At 57.0% G+C, this 23,849-nt stretch overlaps 1 protein-coding gene across 1 annotated transcript; it reads right to left on the bottom strand.

Moving 5' to 3' along the window:
- Window positions 1–519: 519 nt before the first annotated feature.
- SLC38A3 (solute carrier family 38 member 3) lies at window positions 520–16,272 on the bottom strand. The gene is made up of 16 exons (XM_004034176.5): window positions 16,160–16,272; window positions 7,218–7,369; window positions 7,035–7,116; window positions 6,749–6,864; window positions 6,058–6,131; window positions 5,881–5,973; window positions 5,696–5,777; window positions 4,175–4,257; window positions 4,022–4,080; window positions 3,659–3,823; window positions 3,503–3,582; window positions 3,128–3,228; window positions 2,781–2,905; window positions 2,550–2,694; window positions 1,513–1,616; window positions 520–1,424 (listed from the first exon to the last, which is right to left on the bottom strand). The coding sequence occupies exons 2-16, from the start codon at window positions 7,316–7,318 to the stop codon at window positions 1,320–1,322; spliced, it is 1,515 nt and encodes a 504-aa protein (XP_004034224.1). The 5' UTR covers window positions 7,319–7,369; window positions 16,160–16,272; the 3' UTR covers window positions 520–1,319.
- Window positions 16,273–23,849: the final 7,577 nt, after the last annotated feature.

The following is a 23,849-nucleotide window of genomic DNA, read 5'->3' as shown; positions in this document are numbered from 1 at the left end:
ACTAACCCACTTTATTCGTAGTGGATTTTACTGTTAATAAAAAGATCAGCCCAAAAGGGCACAGGATTCCTGGACTTTTGTCCCCAGACTCAGGGCATTGACAGAGAGTTGACATGGCAGCCTGGGAGCTAGGGGAGGGCAGGGGGCCCTTCCTGGGGCTCCCTCAGGGCTCAGCTGCCCCCAGCTCAGACCCTCCCTGAAGCTGCTGGGGATGCACCTCACGTTGCCTCCTTCCGGAGGCCTCTCTCTGTCCCACTTCCTGGGGCCTCATTAATTCCTCCCCACCTCAACCCGTGAGAAAGCAGGTCTGTGCTGAGCCTGGCCCAGGCCCAGAGCTGGGTCTGAGTGTGCCACTGGTTAGTTTGGGAGGCAGGGGGTGGGGTGGGTGGGGGACTTGCCCTGTCCCCACCCTCATCCCAGACAAGGAGACGGGGGCCCTCCATCACCATCCATGTTCTGGCCCCTACCTCACTTTCCAGGAATCCAGGGACCATGGAGACCAAGAATAGAAAACACAGCTGGTCTTATGTATAATATTTATAAAAGAGGGCTGCCAGCCTCCCCACCCTATCCCAGTGTGGCCACTGGGGTCTTTGGCTCCCGGGGGCAGGCCACTCTGGGCCTCGGCCTGTTTCTTCTCCCAGCAGTGGAATGTGAGCTGTGGCCCAGGCTTGTGGCAGGGGGAGTCCCAGCCTCCCCAGGACTGGTGAAGGGACAGGACAGGGGCCTCTTGGGGGTCCCTACACCAGCCCCACCCTCAGCAGAACCTGCTGGCCCCAGCTATGGGGTATGGGAGGGTGTCATCCTGTGAAGGGGGATGGGAGAAGAGTATCCAAGGGCCCAGTTGTCTGAAAAGGGCCTAGGGAATAAAAGGGGGGAAAACAAGTGGGCTGGGGGAGATGAGGCCCCAGGGCGCAGACCGTGGCCTAGCAGCAGGGTCGGGGGATGGCTGCAGGCTGATCCCAGCTGTGTATGTTCCTACAGGCTGTGTCACCTCAGGAGGCAGCTGCTGGGCCCCAGTGTATGCATCTGTGCAAGGAGGGAATGAGGGGCTTGGGCGGGATCTAAGGCGACAGCCCTACCCTGCTCCCAGTTCAGGAAGCCCCTACAGCTCCAGAGCCTAGCAGGGTAGTGGCCCAAGGGCCTTGGTCCTGGCTCTTGAACAAAAACCTTCCACAGAGAGGACATGGGGCCTGGCTGAATGCCACAGTGTTAATCGTGTCTTTCTCCTCCCCTGACTGGCCACTGGATGGGAGCAGGGGCTGAAGAGTCTGGGCAGGGCTGCTAGGGTGAGTAGACAGAACAGGATGAGGGTCACCCTAGTGGTTTCCTCCATGCCGGCTGGTCCCTGAGGCCCAGTCAATGATGATGAAGCTCAAGCTCATGGTCATCAGCAAGAAGCCAAGCACAGCAAAACACAGGGCCTGTGGAATCAGAAGTCAGGGTCAGGTCCAAGGTCAGGGCAGTTCCCTTAGCCCCATACCAGCCCACCGGCCTCCAGGCCCCTCGCACCAGGATTTTGGGGGTGGATCTTGCAGGCTCCTTCTCCGTGGGCATGATTCGGAAGTAGAAGATGGCAGGGAAGATGAAGATGAGGAATGGGGCAGATGTGGCACCTGCAAAGAACAAGACATGGCCACTGCTGGCTCATATCCTCCTACTGACTAAGGTTCGGGGGTGGACTCTTCAATGAGATCAAACACTCCTTGTTGAGGGAGTTTCATGTTGAGACCACTGGAGAGCTCTGCCTGATTCTAGCCCACCAGCCTCTCCCCTGTGTTCTCCATCCATGAGGATAGAAGGCTGGTGATGTCGGTGTCAGAAGAATGTCAGCCAACGAAGCTAGCAATGAGGAAAGGCAAATCAAGAGATGGAGAGAGATGAGGGCTTAAGGGTATTGGGCTCCAGGCTACAGCTATACTTGAAGGCTTCTCCGTTATTTGAGCCAGTGGATTCCTTTCTGCTTAATTCATTTCGAGTTGGATTTCGGACATAGAGAACGAAGAGTGCTGTCCGTGATATCCATGATACTCAGCCCCCAGGTCTGTTTGTCAGTCCTGGCAGAGTTTGTCAGTCCTCTGAGTTGGATCACCCCAAAGACATTTCAGAATTGTCTGCTCTACCAGCTGAGAGCTCCATCTGGAATGAGGCAGTGGATGGAGCATCAAACTTGGGAGTCCAGTGATCCTGGGGCTGAATCAAGCCCAAGGCTCCTATTCACCAGCTGTGTGGCCCTGCTGCTCATTTAATCACGCTGAACTTTAGTTTCCTGACATGTGAAATGTGGACAAGACCCAGTGAGATCCTTTGAGGCGGCCTCTGATCCCTGGGATCCACCCCTGTCCTCCAGCAAGGGGGACTGACTCAGTGGCTCTGAGCCCTGAAAAGGGATTAGAATAGCCTATGGACAAAAGCTCAGATGGAAGGCCAAACTGTGCACATGGCCACTGCACTTAATGTAGGGTGTAAGCTCAGGAATCTGCCAGGATTTGCAGAGTTGAAATCCTCTGGGGCAATACCCTCCTTCCACAGCAGGGCCAGACCCTCACCGATGACCCCAAAGATGCCCAGGATGTTGGGGGCAAAGATGACCAGCAGGTTGATAGAAGTGAGCAGGCCAATGGCAATAAGCACATGCCGCAGCCAGGTGAACTCCTGGTTTGGAAACAGCATCTGCTGGATGGCGCGGCGCACCTGGGGGGCAGGTGAGAAGAATCATCAGCCTGTTGGCCCCATCAGCCCCTCCCGCCACTAGTCTAGCCACCTGCCCACCAGCTCACCGGGAACAGAACGATGGGCACTGTGAGCGTGACTGCTGTCAGCACGGCCACACGCACACACAGGATCAGGACGTCAAACGAGTCCACCTTGCTGTAGGTGTGCAGCAGCTCCGACTCCACCCCATCTGTGGCAGGCAGGGAGGGTGGTCAGTAGGTGGCCCCAGGAAGGAGGTGGGATCTGAGCTGCCTAGGGGACCCCAACACTGTGGGGATTGGCATGCAGACTCACCTCCACAGCGGCAAGGCACAGCCAGGCACCACACACCTCGGTATGGAGGGCACCATGGCCACAACCAGCCCCTTCCCCCCAGCCTAGCCTAGGCCTCTGCCCACCGGTGCCACCGTACTGTAGAAGGTGAGGTAGCCGAAGAGGGCAGCCAGGAAGTACATGATGTACATGACGGCGATGGACAGGTTGGAGATGTGCTGCATCTTCTTCTTGGAGGGGCTGTGGGGAAGTGGGGGGGGTGGGTGTTGGTGACAAGCTGGGTAACATTGGGAGACCCCCATGTGCCCCAAGCTCTCTCTGGCACCATACTTTCACCGTTCAGCATCTGAGGGAGTCTCCTTCTTGCTCATAATCACCTCTCATGGCTGCCACGGACATCTCAGATAAAGTGACTTGGCTCCTGTCACTCCCCTCTCCACATTCAGGACCACATCCATTCTCCGCAAACCAGCTCAGGGCAGCCCCACCCCCGCTCCCAGCCACAGACACCTACTCCTTGAGCTCAGTATAGATGGGCAGCACCTCGGGGTGGCAGACGAAGGCGAAGGCCATGATGGGGATGGTGTATGCTGTCTGGGGAAACACGGGGCTTTGTCAAGGCAGTCTGCCACTCTCATTGGGCCCCCGCCTTGCCCTGACCTGTCAGAACCTGTGAGTTGAGCGTGAAGTAGCTGGGAGTGCAGAAGGCTGAAGCCTCAGGCTCGACCGGCAGCTGCACCTTCTCCTTCACGATCTCCATGTGGCTGAAGTTGCCTGTGGTGTTGTTGAAGTTGGGGGGCAGTGGGCAGGGCACATGGAACTTTTTGTAGATGACCTGGAGTGGGGAGGGATGAGGGTGTCAGAGCCAGGCTGGACTGCCTGGGAAGTCACCATGAAGCCACATCTAGATCAGGACTGGTGGAGCTGCCTTCTGGCCCAGGCTTCCCAGAGACACCTGCCCCCTCCTGATGACAGGGAACTCCCCCAGGAGACCCGCTGCCCGCTTTCTCAGCCAACATGGAGGGTGACTCACTGCAATTAGGAAGAACACCATGCAGCTAAGAGAGAAGCCGCTGGAGTAGCCCAGGTAGCCTGCAAAGTGGAGGGAGCACTCTGAGACCTGGGGCCCCTCCCATGGTGTATGCCTCCAACATCCCCTCCAAGGCTCTGACCCTTCCACACTCACCAAGCTGCCGCATCAGTGCCAGGGGCAGAATGATGGTGACAGAGACAAGGATTACCAGGTAGTTCCCGTTCATGTACCAGTCCCTGCAGGGACATGAGTCGGGAGCCAGGGTCAGAATCCATTCAGCCTGGGATGGGGCCCCTGCCTCCCTCTGCTGGAGTCACCAATGGTGCCACTGAGTGACATCTGAAGAATGTTTGTCCACAGCTCTGAGTCTCACTTTCCCCATCTGCAAAATGGGCATGCCTAGCTGGGCGCGGTGGCTCACGCCTGTAATCCCAGCACTTTGGGAGGCTGAGGTGGGTGGATCATCAGGTCAGGAGTTCGAGACCAGCCTGACCAACATGGTGAAACCCCATCTCTACTAAAAATACAAAAAAAATTAGCCGGGCATGGTGGCACGCGCCTAAAATCTCAGCTACTCAGGAGACTGAGGCAGGAGAATCACATGAACCCGGGAGGCAGAGGTTGCAGTGAGCCAAGATTGTGCCACTGTACTCCAGCCTGGGCGACTGAGCGAGACTCCGTCTCACAAAAACAAACAAACAAACAAACAAAAAAAACAAAAAAAACCAAAGGGCGTGCCTTCAGTACTGTCCTTCAGGGTGACATGAGAACTAAGGTTCCAGCCTGGCACACAGCTCATGCTCAGGACCCTCTCTATTGTAGGCACTGCTGTTGCTTTTCTCAGGATACACAGGTCTGGGCCCAGCCTTTGGATGGAGGTGGGTGGGAGGAGGAAGAGAGACCTGGTTCTAGAGGGAGGTGGTATTTTCCACGTGGGTTTCTGGCACTTGCAATAACCTGTGCCCCTTGTGGTTCCTTCTGGCCTCTGGGCCTTTCCTCATCCGGCCCCCTCCTCTACCCACCAGGAATGGATATGGGGCACAGGGAAACAAGGGGGTAAGGGCCAGGACCATCCTCAAAGGCAAGCCCTGAGGCCAGCTCCTTGGGAAAGGCCCAGGGCCCCAGGGGCAGAATCCTGGCTCTCCCTCTTGCCAGAGCTACTCTCAGCCTCCCAGCCCCTCTGCTTGCTCGGGCTGGGCTGTCAAGAGCAGGGCCTGGCTATGTCCCCTCTGTCCCACAAAACACGTTTGATGCCCAGTCAATGCTGGCTAAAGTGATAGGCAACTGGGACACCTGGGCTTAATCTCTTGGTTGGAGGGGGCAACCCCATGGTCAGGAATAGCAGGCGCTTAGAGCTAAGCCTGAGCCTCCCACGCTCACAGGCTGGGTCTGGGGTGAGGAGAGGCCCAGCTTCCTCAGCTGCACCCTGCCCCTAGCCCCACAAGCCCCTTCTGGAGGGGGGTCCCCAAGGTGCTTCCCAAGTGAGTGTGAACTGAATGCTGGCTCTGCGGGCAACTCTCCCCACTCCACCAGCTTCTTGTCTGCTTTGTCTTGTCTCTCCCACCAGCCCAGCCTGGGCCCCCCACCCTCACCCAGCCCCACCCCACCCCACCCCACCCCACCCCTCCTCACTGCACCGCACCCCTCCCCTCCCCTCCCCACCCCAGGGCTCACGAGGTTTTCTCCTCCAGGTTCAGGAAGGTCTGTATGACAAGTGGCAGCTCAGACTTGATGATGTACAGGTAGCTGGACATGGCTGTGGGGAGAGGGGCGGGCAGGCAGGCGCTGAGGTCAGCCCAACCAGCCAGCTTTCAGGGCTGTCCACCTCCCTACTGCCTGCCCCTGCCCACTGCTCTCACCTCCGATGTTCTGGAGCGTGATGGCCAGGGCTGCTGCCAGCTTTCCTGGGGTCCCAAAGGCACGGTAGCCCAGCTGCTCATAGGCACGGATGCCTGCAGGAGCAGGGTCAAGAAGTCAGGAGCTTGTCCCAGTTTACCCACCAGCTCCCGCCCATTCCAGGCTGGTGTGAGGCTCACCCACGACCCCTGAGGACTTGAGTAGCAGGTGGATGGAGTAGCTGGAGAGCAAGGCGACAGCCGTCAACAGGAACCTGGGGACACATGGGAAGATGGAAGAAAAAGAGGCCACTGGGGGGCTACCCTGGCTGGCAGAGGGTGAGGGGCTCTGGGAGGCCTGGGGGTGGAGGGTCTGTGACCTGGGTGTCTGGACTCCCAACAGGTATGGATGCCAGCTCAGCAGGCCCCAGGGGTGATGAACACCACCCCGTTTGATCCAGGGTGCGACACACCCCAGAAGGGGCCCTCTGGGTCAAGAGTGTCCCTGTGACTGCCCTCTGAGCACGTCCTCCTCTTGAGTCCTTGAAACAAACATGTTTTCCATTCTGGCTTCAGGGCAGAGCCCCCAGCCAAAGGACACGTGTGCCCACACAAGGCCTGGCCGTGGGGCTTGGCCATCACGTGTAAGGTGCCAAAAGGACAGTCTCTGGCCTGTAAGACCGGCCTGTGTTGTGACCTCAGTCGGTTTACTGGCCAGTGAGGTATATTTGTTTGGCTGTGGATGTTTTTTTCAGCCGTGGTTTGTTAGTGTAAGAAGTGCCCACCCACTGCAGCCTGGATGCTGGGACAGGGAACTGGCGGGTCCTGGGAGGTCATGATTGGTGGCTTGCTTAGGGCCCCTATCTTTAGAAGGTTCTCTGAGGGTGCTCACAGGAAAAGGATAATGCCCGTATTGGCCATGGCATAGGCGAGTCCCAGGATGCCGCTGCCCATGATGGCGTTGCTGAGGTTGAACACTGACATCCCGAATGATGTCTTCCCCTCGAACTGCAGGCACCAGAATGGGACGGGGATGGGGGGGAGGAGTCAGCAAGGGACAGGGGAATCACAGCATTCCCCTGACTGTCCCTCAGCCTCCCACTGCTGCCAGAGACCACCTCATTACTGCATCCAAGCTCCCCACAGTGTCCCCTAAAACCCGTTGCTGCCCTGCTCACGTCAGTGAAGTGTGGCTCCTTGCTGGGACTTTTCTGTAGGAAGCTCTTGCCCTCCATACAGCTCCGTGCGGGGTCCTCGACCCTGTAGGCACAGGTCAGGGTGGGTGGCTCAGCTCCAGCCCTTTGCTCTGTATCCCTGCCCTGCCCTGTCTTCAGCCACCACTGGGTCCCTCTGGTACTCACCTCTGGTTGCCTGGCATGGGGGTGATGACCGGGAGCAGCCCCTCTGAGTGTTTGCCATTGGGCACCAGCTCCACCATCTCTGTCTGCAAAGGCGCCTCCATGGCTCAGGGCAAACCACCAGGAGCACTGGTCTCACACCAACAGTCAGATGTCTGCAGAGCAGCCGGTCCCTCTGGTTAGCCCCGTTACTTGGGCCTACGGCCTAGCCTCCTACCTGAGGCCTGCAGCCATAGCACACCTCCCAGATGGTCACTCGGGGCATACCCACACATGCAGCTCTGCCTACTGCCTCCCTGGGATCTGCTGTTGGGGGAATCCAGCTCAGACACCTGAGTTCCTAGGATGTTCTGATGGGACACCCTAGCCAGTACATAATGCACTTCTTACACGCACACCCATCCAGGCAAGCCCTTAGGGTCTCGGTTTCACCATCTGTGAAGTGACGATCATCTGGATGACCCGAGTTCAGAGCCCAGTGGCACCAGCATCCCCAGATGCTCAGTCCCAGGCCCCCAGACTTCACTCTGGGTATATACCCAGGACAGACTTCTCCTCCTTGACATCAGTACTGGGAGATGGTTTCCTGCACTGGCCCTGTGTCCAGGGGCCTCCTGCCCAACCTAGAATGGCACTGCCCGACGGCTGGAGGCCTCGGGAGAGGGTGAGGGCTGTGGGCCCTGTTCCCAGCCGCCCGGCGGGCACTGCTGGCAGCCAGAACAAAGAGCCCTCTGTGGGCTGAGAGCTGGCGCTGGGAACGGCAGGCGCAGAGGCTGTCCCCCCTCCCCAGAGCCAGGATGCCTGAGGCGGTGCTGGGTGGCTGGACACCTGGGCCCTTCCCGCCTGGCTGCAGCAAAGGGCCCTCAGGGGGCCTTCCAGGAAACGGGTGCTCCAGGGCCGGTTCTCTGTGCCACACACACCTCACCCTCCACACAGTCCTGGCCTCAGGGCCATGTTTTTTTCCAAGCCTCTCCTCCACTGCCAGGCAGGGAACCCCCAACCCTCAGGGGCCCGCTGTCCAGGAGTGGACCCTTTGAACAGACCCCCACTTCCTAGGGCCCCAGGCCAGGAGCTCAGGCCCTTGGCCAGCTGTAGAGGAGCCTGGGTCACCAGATCAGTCTCCCTTCTCTGCTCTCAGGGCTTGGCCCTGCTGGGCCTCAAAGGAACCAGCTCTCCTTCCTCCACCACCCCTGCCCGCTGCCCAGACAACTCACTGGCCCCTCTCCCATCACTGGGTCCGGGAATTGCCTACCTCATAACCAGAGGTGGCTGGGCATAGTGCCCCCAGGTTCTGTAAGGACACCCTGAAGGCCAGCCTGGCCAGGAGGAGAGCTGAGGCCAGAGTGGAGACCAGTGACGGGGGCAGCCCTGCCAGGCAGGACAGCCAGAACCTGGTCCTGAAGCTGTGGTGCCCTCTCTGATGGAGAACCCTGAATTCTGCCCTGAACCCCCCATCCCCACTCCGGCCCCTGATGGTCTCAGGTCTGCCCTTGAATCTGGAGCACTGGGGAACTCAAACGTAGCACTCAGGGCTAGGGGTGAACAAGAGAGGCTGGGCTCAGGCCTCAGGCCTGGTGCCCCCGGAGGCAGCAGAGGTCACAGCAGCCTCTGGCCTCTCTGGTCAGAGGACTCCCTCCCTGCACTGCCCCAGGCAGCCCCAGGCCAGAGTTCAGATTCTGGCACCTGGATCCTGGAGACCCCACACATGGCACTCTTGCATCCCTCAAACCTGCCTCTCCTTCTGATGCCAGCATCTTACCTCCTCTCCTCCCAGACCCACCTACTCGGCACTATAACAATGTTAGCATCTCTTATTGAGCCCTCTCCCCTGACCCCAGGGTTGCCTAGGTCCACCTGTCCTCATGCCCCTGCCCTAAGCCTTGCCATCAGCATCCCTCCAAGTGTCCCACCTGGGTATAGAGGTGCCAGTGCTGGCGTCCAGAGCTACTCCAGAGTCCCCCCTGCACTCAGCTGGGGGTGCCCTCTCTCGGCCCCCTGCCCTGGGCAGGCTGGGACAGGCCCTCAGAGTGTGCTGAGCTGGCAGTCTGGACAAAAAACCCTTCTCTGCCCTAATATCCCTCTGTAGCAGCCAGGCACTGCCTCCAGGGAGACCACAGTCTGTGGCATGGGCCATGGGAGGTGTCTGAGGTCTGAGCTCCAGATTCCCCATCCCCCCTGCAGTAGCTGGGCCTAGACCTTTGGGGCCTGGTAGCTATTACTCAATCATGATCAGTCATTGCTGGGTCTTGGGCAGGCCTGAGATCCCAGAAAGGATTTAGAATATCTCTCCTTAAGTGACCTCCAGCCTGGAAGAGACAAATCCCCCCAAATAGCACCCTCATCACTACCCTATAGCTCCTGCTGCAACTGAGTGTGAGCCACATAATGCTGGGTCTCAAAAAAGAGGACGGGGGTGCCGGGCGCAGTGGCTCACGCCTGTAATACCAGCACTTTGGGAGGCCGAGGCGAGCAGGATCACCTGAGGTCAGGAGTTTGAGACTAGCCTGACCAACATGGAAAAAACCCATCTCTACTAAAAATACAAAATTAGCCGGGCATGGTGGCGCATGCCTGTAATCCCAGCTACGCGGGAGGCTGAGGCAGGAGAATTGCTTGAACCCAGGAGGTGGAGGTTGAGGTGAGCTGAGATTGCACCATTGCACTCCAGCCTGGGCAACAAGAGCCAAACTCCATCTCAAAAAAAAAAAAAGAAAAAAAAAAAGGATGGGGGGCATCAAGGAAGACTTCCTGGAGGAGGTGGTGAAGCCAGTCCTAAAATTCCAGTAGGCACCCTGGGGTGTCAAACAGGAAAGAGTGTACCAGGCAGAGAGCACAGCATAGGCAGAGGCCCTGAGGTGCAGTACAAGGCAAGCTGTAAGCGTTGAAGGAAGGTTCTGTGGCAACAGACAAACCTGATAGAGCTGTAAAGGCCAGGTCTAGGAGTCTGGACTTTGGTCCAGGGCAAGGAGGAGGGCTGGGGGCTGGGGGCCAGGGTGAGGATTAGCACTGGCCTGGCATGGAGCCCCCAGCCATTCCCTGAGGCTGCCAGCCCATTTTTGACAGCTCCTACCCCTCAGGCCTGTGGCCTCCCGGGCTCCTTTGTATCTGGGAATCGGAATCGGGGTAAACTCAGGGAAGGGCTCCTGCATAAGAAAGGCTGCCAGCAGAGCCTGATCCCCTGTGGTGAAAGCCCAGAGTAGACTCTCTAGGGCTGGGCTTGGCCCTGCCTCACTGTGTGGCCAGGGGCAGGGTACTCCCCAGCTCAGGACCTCAGTGTATCCCTGTCCTCTAGGGGTCCCGTGAGGCTTGGTCAAAGCTGGGGATGAGTGAGGAGCCTCCCCAAAGCCTTCATCCCCAGGACAGGCCATGGGTGCCCAGAGAGTGGCCAGGAGCTAGGGTGGGGAGATCACAGTGGCCTTGGGCAGGTCATCAGAATGGCATCTGTCATGGATGTAGTGTGAACCCGGGCAGTAAATCAATGGCCCAGGCCATTGCCCTGGGACCTGTTTGTTTTCCTGGGAGATAAGGGCCAGGAGGGGCCAGGAGCCACAGGGATGGCGCAGCAGGTAACGCCCGCCCATGCGAACATCACCTGGTGAGAATTCATCAGGCACACCTCGGCAGGTGTTGAGTTTGGCTAATTAAAGATTTTGAGCCCCAGGAACCCAGGCCACTTCAGGGCGGCTGATGCAAGCAGCTACAGGAAGCACAGCTCTCTGCCCAGGGATCAAGGTCCTTGGAGTCCCCAGGACTCTGAGCCTTGCTTTCCTTCCCCATGCTCAGGAACATAAGTGAGTCTGGGTCTGCAGTAGTGAGCTGGTGACAGGGAGGCCTTCGCACTCTTTTTACCTTGGTGACCACTTGCACCAGTGGAGGCACAGACCCTCTGGAGCTTATTGCTAAGGCCCAGGCTACGTGACCTCCGCCAAGATCTCAGGAGAGAGACAGCTGGCCTGGCTTGAGGGTCCATCGTGATTATCCCTGGGGGCTCAGGGGTGAGGGCTGCCCCCAGTTCCAGCTCAGCTCATTTTTACCACTCCCCTCCTTGGCTGAGACAGGGTGCCCCCCTCCTAAGTCTGGTACCCATCTGGACAGCTACCCCTCTGTCCACCTGCTCCTCCAGGCTTCAGAGGGAAGATGCCCCCTACTAGGAGAAGGTGTTAGTAAGGGGGGAAACCAGATCCAATGGAGACATTTGGACTGTATGTTCTCAAGGCACAGCCATAGGAATTGGTGGTAGCTGATTGCTGGGGTCAGGGGTCTAGGGACAAAGCAGGTGGGAGGAGGGTGTTAGAACAGGGAAAAGACACCTCTTACCCTCCTCTAGACCCATGTTTTCATGTCCTCCTCATCAACAACACACAATGCAAGTGGCCAGTGTGTGGCCAACACTGGGCTAATACTGAAGAAGTGACATGCAGGCGGGGGCATATCCAGGGGAAGGCAGATGGCCCAGAGAACTGAACTACCGGCCACGTTAATCCTCAACCCCCAGCTCCCTGGCCTTGGGATCTAGGGTCTGTGGCTCTGTGTTCTGGGCATCCGGAGGTGTCTAGGAGGATCTGAGAGACCCAGCTGGGGCCGGAAGGTAGACTTTCCTGTGGGCAGGTACATTTTCTTTTTTTTTCTTTTTCTTTTTTTTTTTTGAGACGGAGTCTTGCTCTGTCACCCAGGCTGGAGTGCAGTGGCGTGATCTCGGCTCACTGCAACCTCCGCCTCCTGGGTTCACACCTTTCTCCTGCCTCAGCTTCCCGAGTAGCTGGGACTACAGGCGCCCGCCACCACGCCCGGCTAATTTTTTGTATTTTTTAGTAGAGACGGGGTTTCACCATGTTAGCCAGGATGGTCTCAATCTCCTGACCTCGTGATCCACCCACCTTGGCCTCCCAAAGTGCTGGGATTACAGGCTTGAGCCACTGTGCCCGGCCATGGCCAGGTACGTTTTCTAACAGATGCTTGTAGCTGGGCCTAACCTTAGGCACCTCAGCTTCCCTTCCCACCCAGCCCTGGACCCTCCTAGCTCAGGCTGCCACCCATAGAGGTTGCAGTCAGAAGCTCTTGGTTCACGAGTGGGCTAGAGCAACAGCAGCCCCCACCTCACCCATTGCCAGCCTGCTGAGAAGGACGTGCAGCCGGAGTCCCAGCTGAGGCAAAGGACAGGACATCACGTGACTGTGGCCCCCCAGGGGCAGGGGAGACCCTGCGCCAGCCAGCCCATTCTCCTCCCTGCTGACTCGGAATCCCCTGGAGGCGGCCAAATATTTAGACAGCCGGACTTCTGGCCCCAAAGAAAGCTGAAGCACAGGCCTCGGGCAGTTCAGGACTCATCAGAGAGTCCAATGGGGGGCTAAAGTCAAGGTCGGCCTGGAGGAGGGGAGACATCCAACATCAGGAAGAAAAGGCAGAGGGAGGGAAGAGAGATAGACAGGGACAGAGCAGGGAGAGAAAACACAGTCATTAGCTCCATGCGTCCATGCATACTGATCCATACAGAGAGACAGACAGACAGAGATGCAGCGGCCCAGGGTGACAGGGAAATGCAGATGCACACAGAGGGACACAGACAGAAAAACACACAGACAAAAATCACATGCAGATAGCGGACAGACATTTAGACAGGAGACAGACAGCGACAGAAACAAGCAGGGAGGTGAGAAACAGAGTGAGCACCCAGTCAGAGACAGCCAAATGGAGGAAGAGACAGACAACAAGACAGCAAGAGACAGCTGTAAGGCCGGGCATGGTGGCTCACGCCTGTAATCCCAGCACTTTGGGAGGCCGAGGCGGGCAGATCACCTGAGCCCAGGAGTTTGAGACCAGCCTGGCCAACATGGCGAAACCCCATCTCTACTAAAAATACAAAAATTATCCAGGCATGGTGGCAGGTGCCTGTAATCCCAGCTACTCGGGAGGCTGAGGCAGGAGAACTGCTTGAACCTGGGAGGCAGAGGCTGCAGTGAACCAAGATCACGCCGCTGCACTCCAGCCTGGGTAACACAGCGAGATCCTATCTCAAAAAAAAAAAAAAAAAAAAAGAGAAAGCTGAAGAAAAAGAGAGCCCCAGAAAGAGCGAGAAGGGGAGAGGGAGCCAGGGGGCACAGGTGAGGGGGCAGTAGGCCCAATGGGCACTGCCAAGATGGCCAGGCGGAACCCTGGAGGACCCCACAAAAAGGCTGCTGCACCTCCAGGTCCCCACAGAGCAGGTTATGCCCCTACCAACCAGGTGCTATGACACCCAGAGGGTGGGGCTGAGCCCACTAGGGCCACAAGGCCAGGCCCAACTGGAAAGCTCAGAGATCCCTGGTCCAGCACCCAGGACTTGTCTACCTGAGCAATGGAAAATACATGTGGAGATGATGGTCAGTCAGAGTGACCCCCATTCCCAGCAGCCATGCACGTGTGCAGACGTGCTGGCTGAGAGGCTGTGTACAGGACGTGGCCCGCAGAGCGGAAATTCAAAACCAAGCCACCCCAGGCCACTGGCCGGAAAGCCCCTCCTGCCCAGCAGCTGGTCCTTCCCTTTGGTCCCCAGAAGCCCCGCCTGGTCCTCTAGAGCCCCACCCTGTTCTCCTATGTCTGTCCTACCACCCAGAGTCAAAGGCCTACCCTTCACCCACTAGACAAGAGTGTACCCCGGGCACACAGTAGGTGCTCAGCAAATGTTAAATGAATGGAATGGCCGGGCGCGGTGGCTTAGACTTGTAATTCCAGCACTTTGGGAGGCCAAGGCAGGCAGACTGCTTGAGCTCAGGAGTCTGAGACCAGTCTGGACAACATGATGAAACCCTGTCTCTACCAAAAATACAAAAAAAATTATCCAGGCTTGATGTTGCACACTTGCGGTCCTGGCTACTCAGAAGGCTGAGGTGGCAGAATTGCTTGGGCCTGGGAGGTGGCGGTTGCAGTGAGGCGAGATTGTGCCACTGCACTCCAGCTTGGGCAACAGAGTGAGACCCCATCTCAAAAAATGAAAAAAATAAAAAAAATAAATGAATGGAATGCATTTGAGGCCCTCGGCAAGCCCTCTTACCTGCTCCAAGTGAGGCCTGGCCCCTGGCCATGTCTACACTAAAACATCCTCCCACTGGGTCCCAATTCTACTATAGCATAGACTGCACATTCCACCTCAGCTTTCTGTTCACAGAGACGCCAAAACTGCACCTCCCTGGTGGCCCACCCCACACCACTCCCCTCCAAATATGTTTCCCTCTCAAACTGGATGCTCGTCCTCACACCCAGCCCAGACTTCCAGGGTGTGTCCAGTTCAGCTTAAAATCCTTCTCTGACTCAACCCAGAGACCATGAACCAGCCAGCCAGTCTTGTTGTGCCTCAGTTTCTCCATCTGTCCAGGGCTTCAAGGCTACTTGCTAGGGCAGTGGCACAAGGACAGGAGCAACCAGTTGTCATGATCTGGCAACCTGGAGCCCTGGACTGGTATGGGGACCATTTGTGACATGGGCCAAAAGAACCAGCACACAACAAGGAGTGGCTTGAGAGGCCAGCGAAGACATGGGTCCCATGGGCCCAGGCAGAACAAAATTCTGAGATACAGACTCCTACCCTCCCCAGAGATTCAGCCCCCTGCTCCCAATGTCAAGAAATCAGATTCCCATTTCTGGTTTCAGTCATTCCAGCCCTCTCAGAGATGTGCCAGGCTTGGCCTCTTCCAGTCCTGATCCCTCCCGTCAGTGATGCTTCTTGCAGGAAGGGTACCGTGGCTGTGCCGAATTTCCCCCATTCAAAATGGAACCATCCTTGGGTCTCTTTAGCTTTCCATCCCTCAGACTGAGAGCCCCGAGGGATGTGCTTCCTTTCCAGAAGGAAATGAGCCCCATCCCAGACCTTTTACAGAACAGAACAGGAAGGGGTGAAAGGTCCAAGGGCCTTTTCCAGGGGCAGCTCTGTGGCCAGAGTCGGTCATGGAAGAAAGGACAGGGTTGGCAGGCTGAAGGAAGGATGGGCATGAGTGGGGATGTCCTCCATGGTGTTCCTCAGGGCTCAAGAGCCTTTGACTTAGCCTTTCTCAGACCTGTTTGAGAGCCCTTACCTGGACTCAGGACTCAGGTCCCTGTGGGGAGAAAAGGGCGGGTCCCCGCAGGTACCGCCCCTGGCCTCCCCCGGCCCGGGTGTAAACAAACGCACGCATTTGCTGTGGCCAATCGAAGGGGCCAACCGGGCGGGGGCGGGCTCTTGCAAACCAAGTCTTGGTTCCTTCTCTCCGCCGTGCGCTGCGCGGGCTCTAACTTACACCCTATACAGCGCCAGGTGGGGAGGAGCTCGCACGGCGCCCCGGCCTCAGGTCAGGGAGCCACTCGCGCCCTGCGCCCGCTGTGCCCGCTGGCTCCTCTGCAAATGGCACCGGCTCTGGGACCAGCATGTACCCCGCGGCCCCTCAGGCGGCCCGGCCCGATCTGCCCTCAAGCCCTTGTCCGGAGCAGCCGAGATAAATATACCCGGATTCCCATCGTGCCAGCCGGGCTGCTCTGCCTGTCAGGCGCCCGTCGGGGCAGCGCTCCAGGGACTGCTCCAGGCCCCTCTTGGGTCCTCCCCTCGGGCCCTCTCCAGCTTGCCCCATGGGCCCTGCCTCAGGAAGCCTGTGGTGTGCCGCCCGAGCCCCCAACAAGGCGTCCTGTGGTCCCAGCCCCGGGTGCCGCCGACCTCCTGCTGTACCTCGCAGCCCCGCCGAGAGGCCCCAAGGCGACGACGTGTCCCTCCCGGTACCCCCAGGGCCCTGCTTAAGCTCGGCGCTGAGTCCCGACTGGCAGGTCCCCAAGACCAGCGCCTGGAGCGCGCGGGGCTTTGGCTCGCCGGAGGCTGGGGCGCCTGCCCGGGTCAGGACGGGAGAGGAGAGCTGCCCAGAGCCCGGCTATGGACAGGAGGGTGGACAGTAGGGCTCGGCCCACCCGATTCCCCTGTGCGGGTGGATGAACTCCTGAAGCGGTACCTGGCCTCGCGGTTGGGCACGCGCGGCGCTCCGCTCGGGCCGGTGCGGTTCGCTCTGCTCCCGACTGAACTCAGGGCTGCAACAGCGGCAACAGCGACAACAGCGACGCGGGATGAAGGGCGCCCGGCCCCGCCCCCGGCCCGCCCCTCGCCCGCCAATCCCTGGCGGCCCGCGGGAGGAGGGGCTGGTCCGGGGAATGGCGGGGGCCGGGGCAGGCCGGGAGCAAAAGGGCGGCCTGAGCGTTAGGGAGCCCCTAGGTGGGAGAGCAGAGCTGCCAGAGGGGCTCCGTTGAGTCTTGTGGGGGGAATGCTTCAGTCCAAAGCAGATTCTCTCTGAGGTCTGTGGGTGTCACATTAACCCCTGAAATGCTTTGCCCACACCCCCCAAAGCCAGAAGGGGAGCTTCAGCCAAGAGGACTGGCAATGCATAGCCTCAGTGAGGGATGCTTGAATGGGGGACTTTCAGGCGACACTTAGGCAACAAAATACCTTTTCTACCTGCCTCCCCCTTCCCAACCAGGGGTGGGGTGGGGACGAGGGTGGGAGGGCTTCTTATATCAATTCTGTCTCCACCCCAGATATTCAGAGGAGGCTGAGGCTGGAACACAGAGGGCAGAGGCAGTGAGGTCAGGCAAGGAGTAAGGCTTGGCTTGCTTGAGCCTCACCTGGGGCCCCCCGACCATGACCCCCGTCCTTATTTAGAAGGTGTAGGAGACAGCTGTCAGCCTGTCCGCAAGAAGGGGGCTGGGACTTGGTGTCCTGGGGACAGACAGGGGTTTTAGGATGGCCCTGTTCTTGGCTGGGGGCTCCTTATCCCACCCCTGCCTGCTTTCCACACAGGCCCTTGGTGCTCAGAGACGGGTGGTGGGTGTTAAGGTCCCAGGTTCCACCAGTAGGAAGCTGGGGGAGATGCTGACCTTCGGGGTGAAGTGGGGGGGTTCTCAGAACAGCTGTGCCCCTTGCTTCTCAGTCACTGGCTCTGATCCGATTAATCTCATGGCCTCTGCTGTTCCTATTCAAGCTGGTCTTCTCTGTGTCATGCCTGCCCCACTTCCCAGTGCGGGGGGAATGCCCTGAGAGGACATACCCGACCCTCCCCTGCCCTGGGCTGGGAGTCAGGACTCCAGGATTCTCTCCTGCTGACTCACAGAACCACCACAGCCAAGCCCTGGCATACCTTGGTTTCCCTCTGTGACATGGAAATGGCTGTCTTTTCTCCTGAGGGAAATGGGTGGAGGGGAAGCTGTGAGACCGGGCAGGGGACTCAGCTCTGGCTGGCAGGGCTAGAGAGAAAGGCATTGGGATGGTGGCAACCCCTGAAAACCTCAAGCCACTCAAACTTCTGCCTTGCTGGTGCCTGGAAAATGGGAAAGGGCTGCCTTTCACTCCTGGTCTGGGGCTGATATCATCCTTAGATCAGAGCTCACTTTGACTCCCACCCTCCAAATGGGCATGGTTCTGCCATGGGACAGCCATATAGAAGAGACACTGACGAGGGTCTCAGGCCTGCCTCCCACCTCTCAACCTCCCACTTGCAGACACCCTGGATACTCACAGGAGCTATCTGCAAAGGGCTGGTGGCTCCCACTGGCAGTTCTTGAGGGGCCAGGGCTGGCTCAAGGTCACCTGGGATATGGGTGTTGGGGTCCTCAATCTAGACTGGAGGAAGCAGGGGCTGACTGGGCTGGGCTGCTGTGGGAGGCCCAGAGGAGGGTATGATGTGGGGTCCCTGGGTCAGACCAGTTGTGGCCAGGCTCGGGGAGGGGCTGTCTGTTTGTTGTTGCTAGGCCTGGGCCCCAGCCAGGGCAAACACAGCTCGGAGGCCTTTCCCACCACCTGCCGAATCTCCCAACCCAGCCTGTGGTGACCGGACAGCTGGACAGCTAGGATGTGGCTCTGAGAGCTGCCGGTCGCCTTCTTCCAGAGGCTAGAGGGAATGTCCATCCAAGCAACCACAGAGTTGCAGGCGGCCCCTTGGGATGGAGGATGGGGGAAGCTTTATCCCAAGCTTCAGCCCAGCCTCCGCCTCCACTGCCCCATCTCTGAAAACTTAAACCCAGGCCTGAAAGACTGCCAGACCCATGCAGCAGAGCTCAGGGCTCCAGGACCACTCAGATCCTCCTTCCAGGGCCCCAATAGCCCTTGGCTCTCCTTCTTCCTTTCTAGTCATGAACTCTTAGCCTCTAGCTAGGCTGCCTCTTCTCACCATGCCACCACCTCTGCTAACATGCTACCCACACAGTGGCCCAAGACCATCTCCAACAGCAATGCCCCATCTTCGCCTCCAACCCAGCCCTTCCAGAGCCCAGTATCTGTGTCCCCTGACTCCTCAGACCCCCTGCAGCTCCTGCCCCCACACCTGGCTGGCCTCCCTCATATCCCCCCACCTGCTCCCAGCAAGCCTCTTCACCTCCCCCGGGCCTGGCTGGCCACGCTGCACACGTTCCTGCTGTTCGCAGAACTTGCTAGCTTTCATGCTCCTGTGCCTCTGCCCTCGTGCTTCCCAGGGCTGAAGGTTCCCTACCCTGTTCCACCTCCTTGGCAGACTCCTACTTGTCCTTCGTCACCCTCATAGGGCACCTCTGAGAACCCTGCCTGAGTCACTGTGAAGAGCCAGCCAGTCCGACACTTACTGCTCTTGCTGCTCTTGTCACCCCACCCACACAGCCCCAGCCCTAGTGTCTCCAAGCGCTGTCTCCAGGTGATCTAGATGGGAAAGTGCCTGCGAGGTTGGAGGGCGCAAATCAAGGAGAGCCTGATGGCAAAGTAGCCCACAGACTTGCTCTGCGAAGGGGAAGAAAGGCACAAGCAAGGGTCGGGAGGGGAAGGGCACTGTGGATGGAGAAAGGAGCTCGGCCAGAGGGAAAGGAGCCTGGACGTCGGGCTAGCCCTGGTGGGCGGAGGGCTGCGTGCAGGGCAGCACGCTCCTTCTGGGCTCATGATCAGGGGTTTGAAATCCTCAGGAGAAGGTGGTTCTCACCCCCACACCTCAGGGTCTATTACCACACCCTAGCTGCTGACTATGCCCTGCTGTTTGGTGCCTGGGAGGCTCCTCTTTGGGCATGAACAGGGCTTTAGTGTCACAACACAGAGTGTAGAAGTACGGAGGGGACCCATAGGCAACCCTCTTATCCAGCCCTTCCCCGGCCTGGGCCCCCAGAGCTGGTGACCTCGTGGCTAAGGCCTGGCCCCCACAGCCCTGACATGCCTGCTGTCTCTCTCCTGAGATCTGGCCCCCAGCTTCTCTGGCCACTGAAGCGGCTTAATGAACCCTGGTCACATGGACTATGCTACTGCCTGTGGGGAGGGCCCAAACCCCTAGTGGCCACCCGGCCAGGCCCTGACGTCAGTGGCATTAACCATCCACCAGTCTTGTCTAATCTCTGGTCGGTGGCCGGGCCAGGTTAGTCCCGCCAGAGCCAGAGCTGAAGGCTGTGGGGGCCCTCAGGGGCACCTTGAGGTTGTAGGCCAGGCAGGGATGGTGGTGGCTAGAGGTGCCCACAGTAAATGCACCCCACCTACAAGACTGGGGTGTGGCCACTGTGCTGACTCTGGGCCAGTGCTCTCTGATCCTCTGCCCTGGACTGTGAATCAGGCATCAGGCACCCATTGATCCTGCTCCTTAGGGTGTAATTACACTGGTATGGTGAGCAGGGCTAAGCAGGTTTCAGGCTGGGAGACTCAGGGCCCCTCCACACTTGCTGGCCATGGACAGGGCAGTTTGAGGCCAGGCAGCGTCCCCAACTCACAGGATCCGGGAGTACCAACCCTGAATCCCAGACCCCGGGGTCAGAAGCATATGTGGGGCGGGACCCCCTGGAGGGCAGGGTCCAGCCCCTGCATGTTGCTGGGGCTCTTCTGTCCCTTGCCCAGGAAGGCCGGGGAGCGCCTTACCTTTCTGCCAAGACAAGGTGGCTATGCAGAAGACCCCACTAAGTCACCTCTCCTGACAGCTTCCTCCCTCTCAAGCCTAACACTTCCAGCTCCTCAAGGCCTCCTATCCCATGCCCACTACCTCCTTCTGTCACTACCCACATCCCACCTCACTCTAGCAAACTGTTTGGGGAGCAGGTCCTTAGTAGAGATGAACAGCCCTGGCTCAGCCAGGCCAACAGCACCCAGCAGGGGTCTTGCACCACTGGCTAGATCGCCCCCATGCCCAGGCTTCTGAGCAGCACCAATATCACTGCCCACATGTGCACTGGACTCCCAACCCCATCCAGTGTTCTTCCTGTGCTCAGGCCTGGGTGCCCTCATGCTCCCCTTTCCAGCCTCCGACAGGCTTACAGCTCCCCACCACCTGGACATTGAGGATGATGCCTACACTTAGCTTTCTGCCCAGCACTGAGTATCAGTCGGCCTCCTGGACATCTCCCCCAAGCACTACAGGTCCTGCAAGTTCAGCCCATCCAACACCCCTCCACAATACTGGCTTAGTGGGGGCGTTGCCTGTGCTTGGTCAACCACTCAGACCCCAACCCCTGTCACTGAGCCCCTTGCCTTGTAGCCCTTGGTTTTGTCAGATAACGGAGACATAACCTATGCCTCATGGGGACCCGAGCCACACTCCTCTCCTCCTCCACACTCACACTGGTTCCAGGAAAAATATGTGCCCCTATACACATGTTTTAATGAAAAATATATATATATATATATATTCTTTTTTTTTCTTTCTTTTTTCTTTTCTTTTTTTTTTTTTTTTTTTTTTTTTTTGAGACAGAGTCTTGTTCTGTCGCCCAGGCTGGAGTGCAGTGGCACGATCTTGGCTCACTGCAAGCTCCGCCTCCTGGGTTCACGCCATTCTCCTGCCTCAGCCTCCCAAGTAGCTGGGACCACAGGCACCCGCCACCACGCCCGGCTAATTTTTTGTATTTTTAGTAGAGACGGGGTTTCACTGTGTTAGCCAGGATGGTCTTGATCTCCTGACCTCGTGATCCGCCCGCCTTGGCCTCCCAAAGTGCTGGGATTACAGGCGTGAGCCACCGCACCTGGCCAAAAATATATATATATATTTTAGACAGTCTCCCTCTGTCGCCCAGGCTGGAGTGCAGTGGCACAATCTCACTGCAACCTCTGCCTCCTGGCTCCAGCAATTCTCCTGCCTCAGCCTCCCTAGTAGCTGGGACTACAGGCGTGTGCCACCACGCCCAGCTAATTTTTGTGTTTTCAGTAGAGATGGTGTTTCACCATGTTGGCCAGGCTGGTCTCGAGACCTCAGGTGATTCTTCCCCCTCTGCCTCCCAAAATGCTGGGATTACAGCCATGAGCCACCACGCCCAGCCTTAATGAAAACTTTTAATAATTATTTTTTCAAGAAGCAGATTTTGAAAATGGTATTGGTTATTTTTGTCTCCATTAAAGCCAGGAAAATAGAATTATAAGAAATTCTGGCCGGGCACAGTGGCTCACGCCTGCAATCTCAGCACTTTGGGAGGTGAGGCAGGCAGATCACCTGAGGTCGGGAGTTCAAGACTAGCCTGACTAACATGAAAAAAACCCGTCTCTACCAAAACTACAAAATTAGCCGGGCGTGGTGGTGCATGCCTGTAATCCCAGCTACTCAGGAGGCTGAGGCAGGAGAATCGCTTGAACCCAGGAGGCGGAAGTTGCCGTGCACCAAGATCACGCCATTGCACTCCAGCCTGGCCAACAAGAGTGAAACTCCATCTCAAAAAAAAAAAAAAAAATTCTGTTTAAGTTATAAATAAAATATTTAAGCTTAAAATAATGTGAGTTTTAACATACCTACTTTTACAAGTTTTTTCAACTATTTAATGTTCTGGAAAAAAATTAACCATTAAAAATACATAAAATGAGTTTAAAAGGCAACCCATGGAGTGGGAAAAAAATTTGCAAATCCTATCTCTGATAAGGAATTATTCTCCAGAATATATAGAGAACTTCTAAGACTCAACAACAACATTAAAATAACTCAATTCAAAAATGGGCAAAGGACTTGGACAGGCATTTCTCCAAAGAAGATATACAGATGGCCAATAAGCACAGGAAAAGATTCTCAACATCACTAAGCAGTAGGAAAATGCAAATCAAAACTACCAAGATACTACTATTAAAAAAGAAAAATAGGTCAGGTGCGATGGCTCATGCCTGTAATCCCAGCACTTTGGGAGACCGAGGCGGGCGGATCACTTGAGGTCGGGAGTTTGAGACCAGCCTGACCAACATGGAGAAACCCCGTCTCTACCAAAAATACAAAATTAGCCAGATGTGGTGGCGCATTCCTGTAATCCCAGCTACTTGGGAGGCTGAGGCAGGGGAATGGCTTGAACCCAGGAGGTGGAGGTTGCAGTGAGCCGAGATCACACCATTGCACTCCAGCCTGGGCAACAAGAATGAAACTCCGTCTCAAAAAAAAAAAAAAAAAATTAGCCGGGCATGCTGGCGTGCAGCTGTAGTCCCAGCTATTCGGGAGGCTGAGACAGGAGAATTGCTTGAACCCAGGAGGCAGAGGTTGCAGAGCCGAGATTGTGCCACTGCACTCCAGCCTGGGCGACAGAGCGAGACCCCATCTCAAACAAAACAAAACCCAGAAAATAACAAGAGTTCACAAATATGTAGAGGAAGGAGGACCACCTGTGCACTGTTGGTGGGAATGTAAAATGGTACAGCTGCTGTGGAAAACTGTTCCTCAAAATATTAAAAGTAGGCTGAGCGCAGTGGCTCATGCCTGTAATCCCAGCACTTCAGGAGGCCGAGGTGGGCAGATCACTTGAGGTCGGGAATTCAAGACCAGCCTGGCCAACATGGTGAAACCCCATCTCTACTAAAAATACAAAAATTAGCCAGACATGGTGGTGGGTGCCTATACTCCCAGCTTCTTGAGAGACTGAGGCAGGAGAATCACTTGAACCCGGGAGGCAGAGATTGCAGTGAGCTGAGATCATGCCACTGCACTCCAGCCTGGGCGACCGAGTGAGACTTCATTTCAAAAAAAAGGGGTCAGGTGCAGTGGCTCACGCCTGTAATCCCAGCACTTTGGGAGACCAAGGCAGGTGGATCACCTGAGGTTGGGAGTTCGAGACCAGCCTGACCAACATGGTGAAACCCCGTCTCTACTAAAAATACAAAATTAGCCGGGTGTGGTGGCACATGCCTGCAATCCTAGCTACTTGGGAGGCTGAGGCAGAATCACTTGAACACGGAAGGAGGAGGTTGCAGTGAGCCGAGATCATGCCATTGCCACTCCAGCCTGGGCAACAAGAGCAAAACTCCGTCTCAAAATAAATAAATAAATAAATAAATAAATAAATAAATAAATAAATAAAATAAAATAAAAATAGATTCACCATATGAGGCCAGTTGCAGTGGCTCACGCCTGTAATCCCAGCACTCTGGGAGGCCGAGGCGGGCAGATCACCTGAGATCAAGAGATAGATCGAGACCATCCTGGACAACATGGTGAAACCCCGTCTCTACTAAAAACACAAAAATCAGTTGGGCGTGGTGGCGTGTGCCTGTAGTCCCAGCTACTCAGGAGACTGAGGCAGGATAATTGCTTGAACCTGGGAGGCGGAGGTTGCAGGGAGCCGACATTGTGCCGCTGCACTCCAGGCTGGCGACAGAGAGAGACTCTGTCTCAAAAAAAAAAAAAAAAAAAAAAAAGATTCACCATATGATTTGCCAGTTCCATTTCTGGGTATACACACAAAATAATAAAAAACAGAGGCTGG

This window comes from Gorilla gorilla, chromosome 2 (genome assembly GCF_029281585.2).
Source record: "Gorilla gorilla gorilla isolate KB3781 chromosome 2, NHGRI_mGorGor1-v2.1_pri, whole genome shotgun sequence".
Lineage (NCBI taxonomy): Eukaryota > Metazoa > Chordata > Mammalia > Primates > Hominidae > Gorilla > Gorilla gorilla.
Note: the sequence above shows the minus strand (reverse complement) of the source record. Positions and strands in the feature narration are given on the sequence as shown.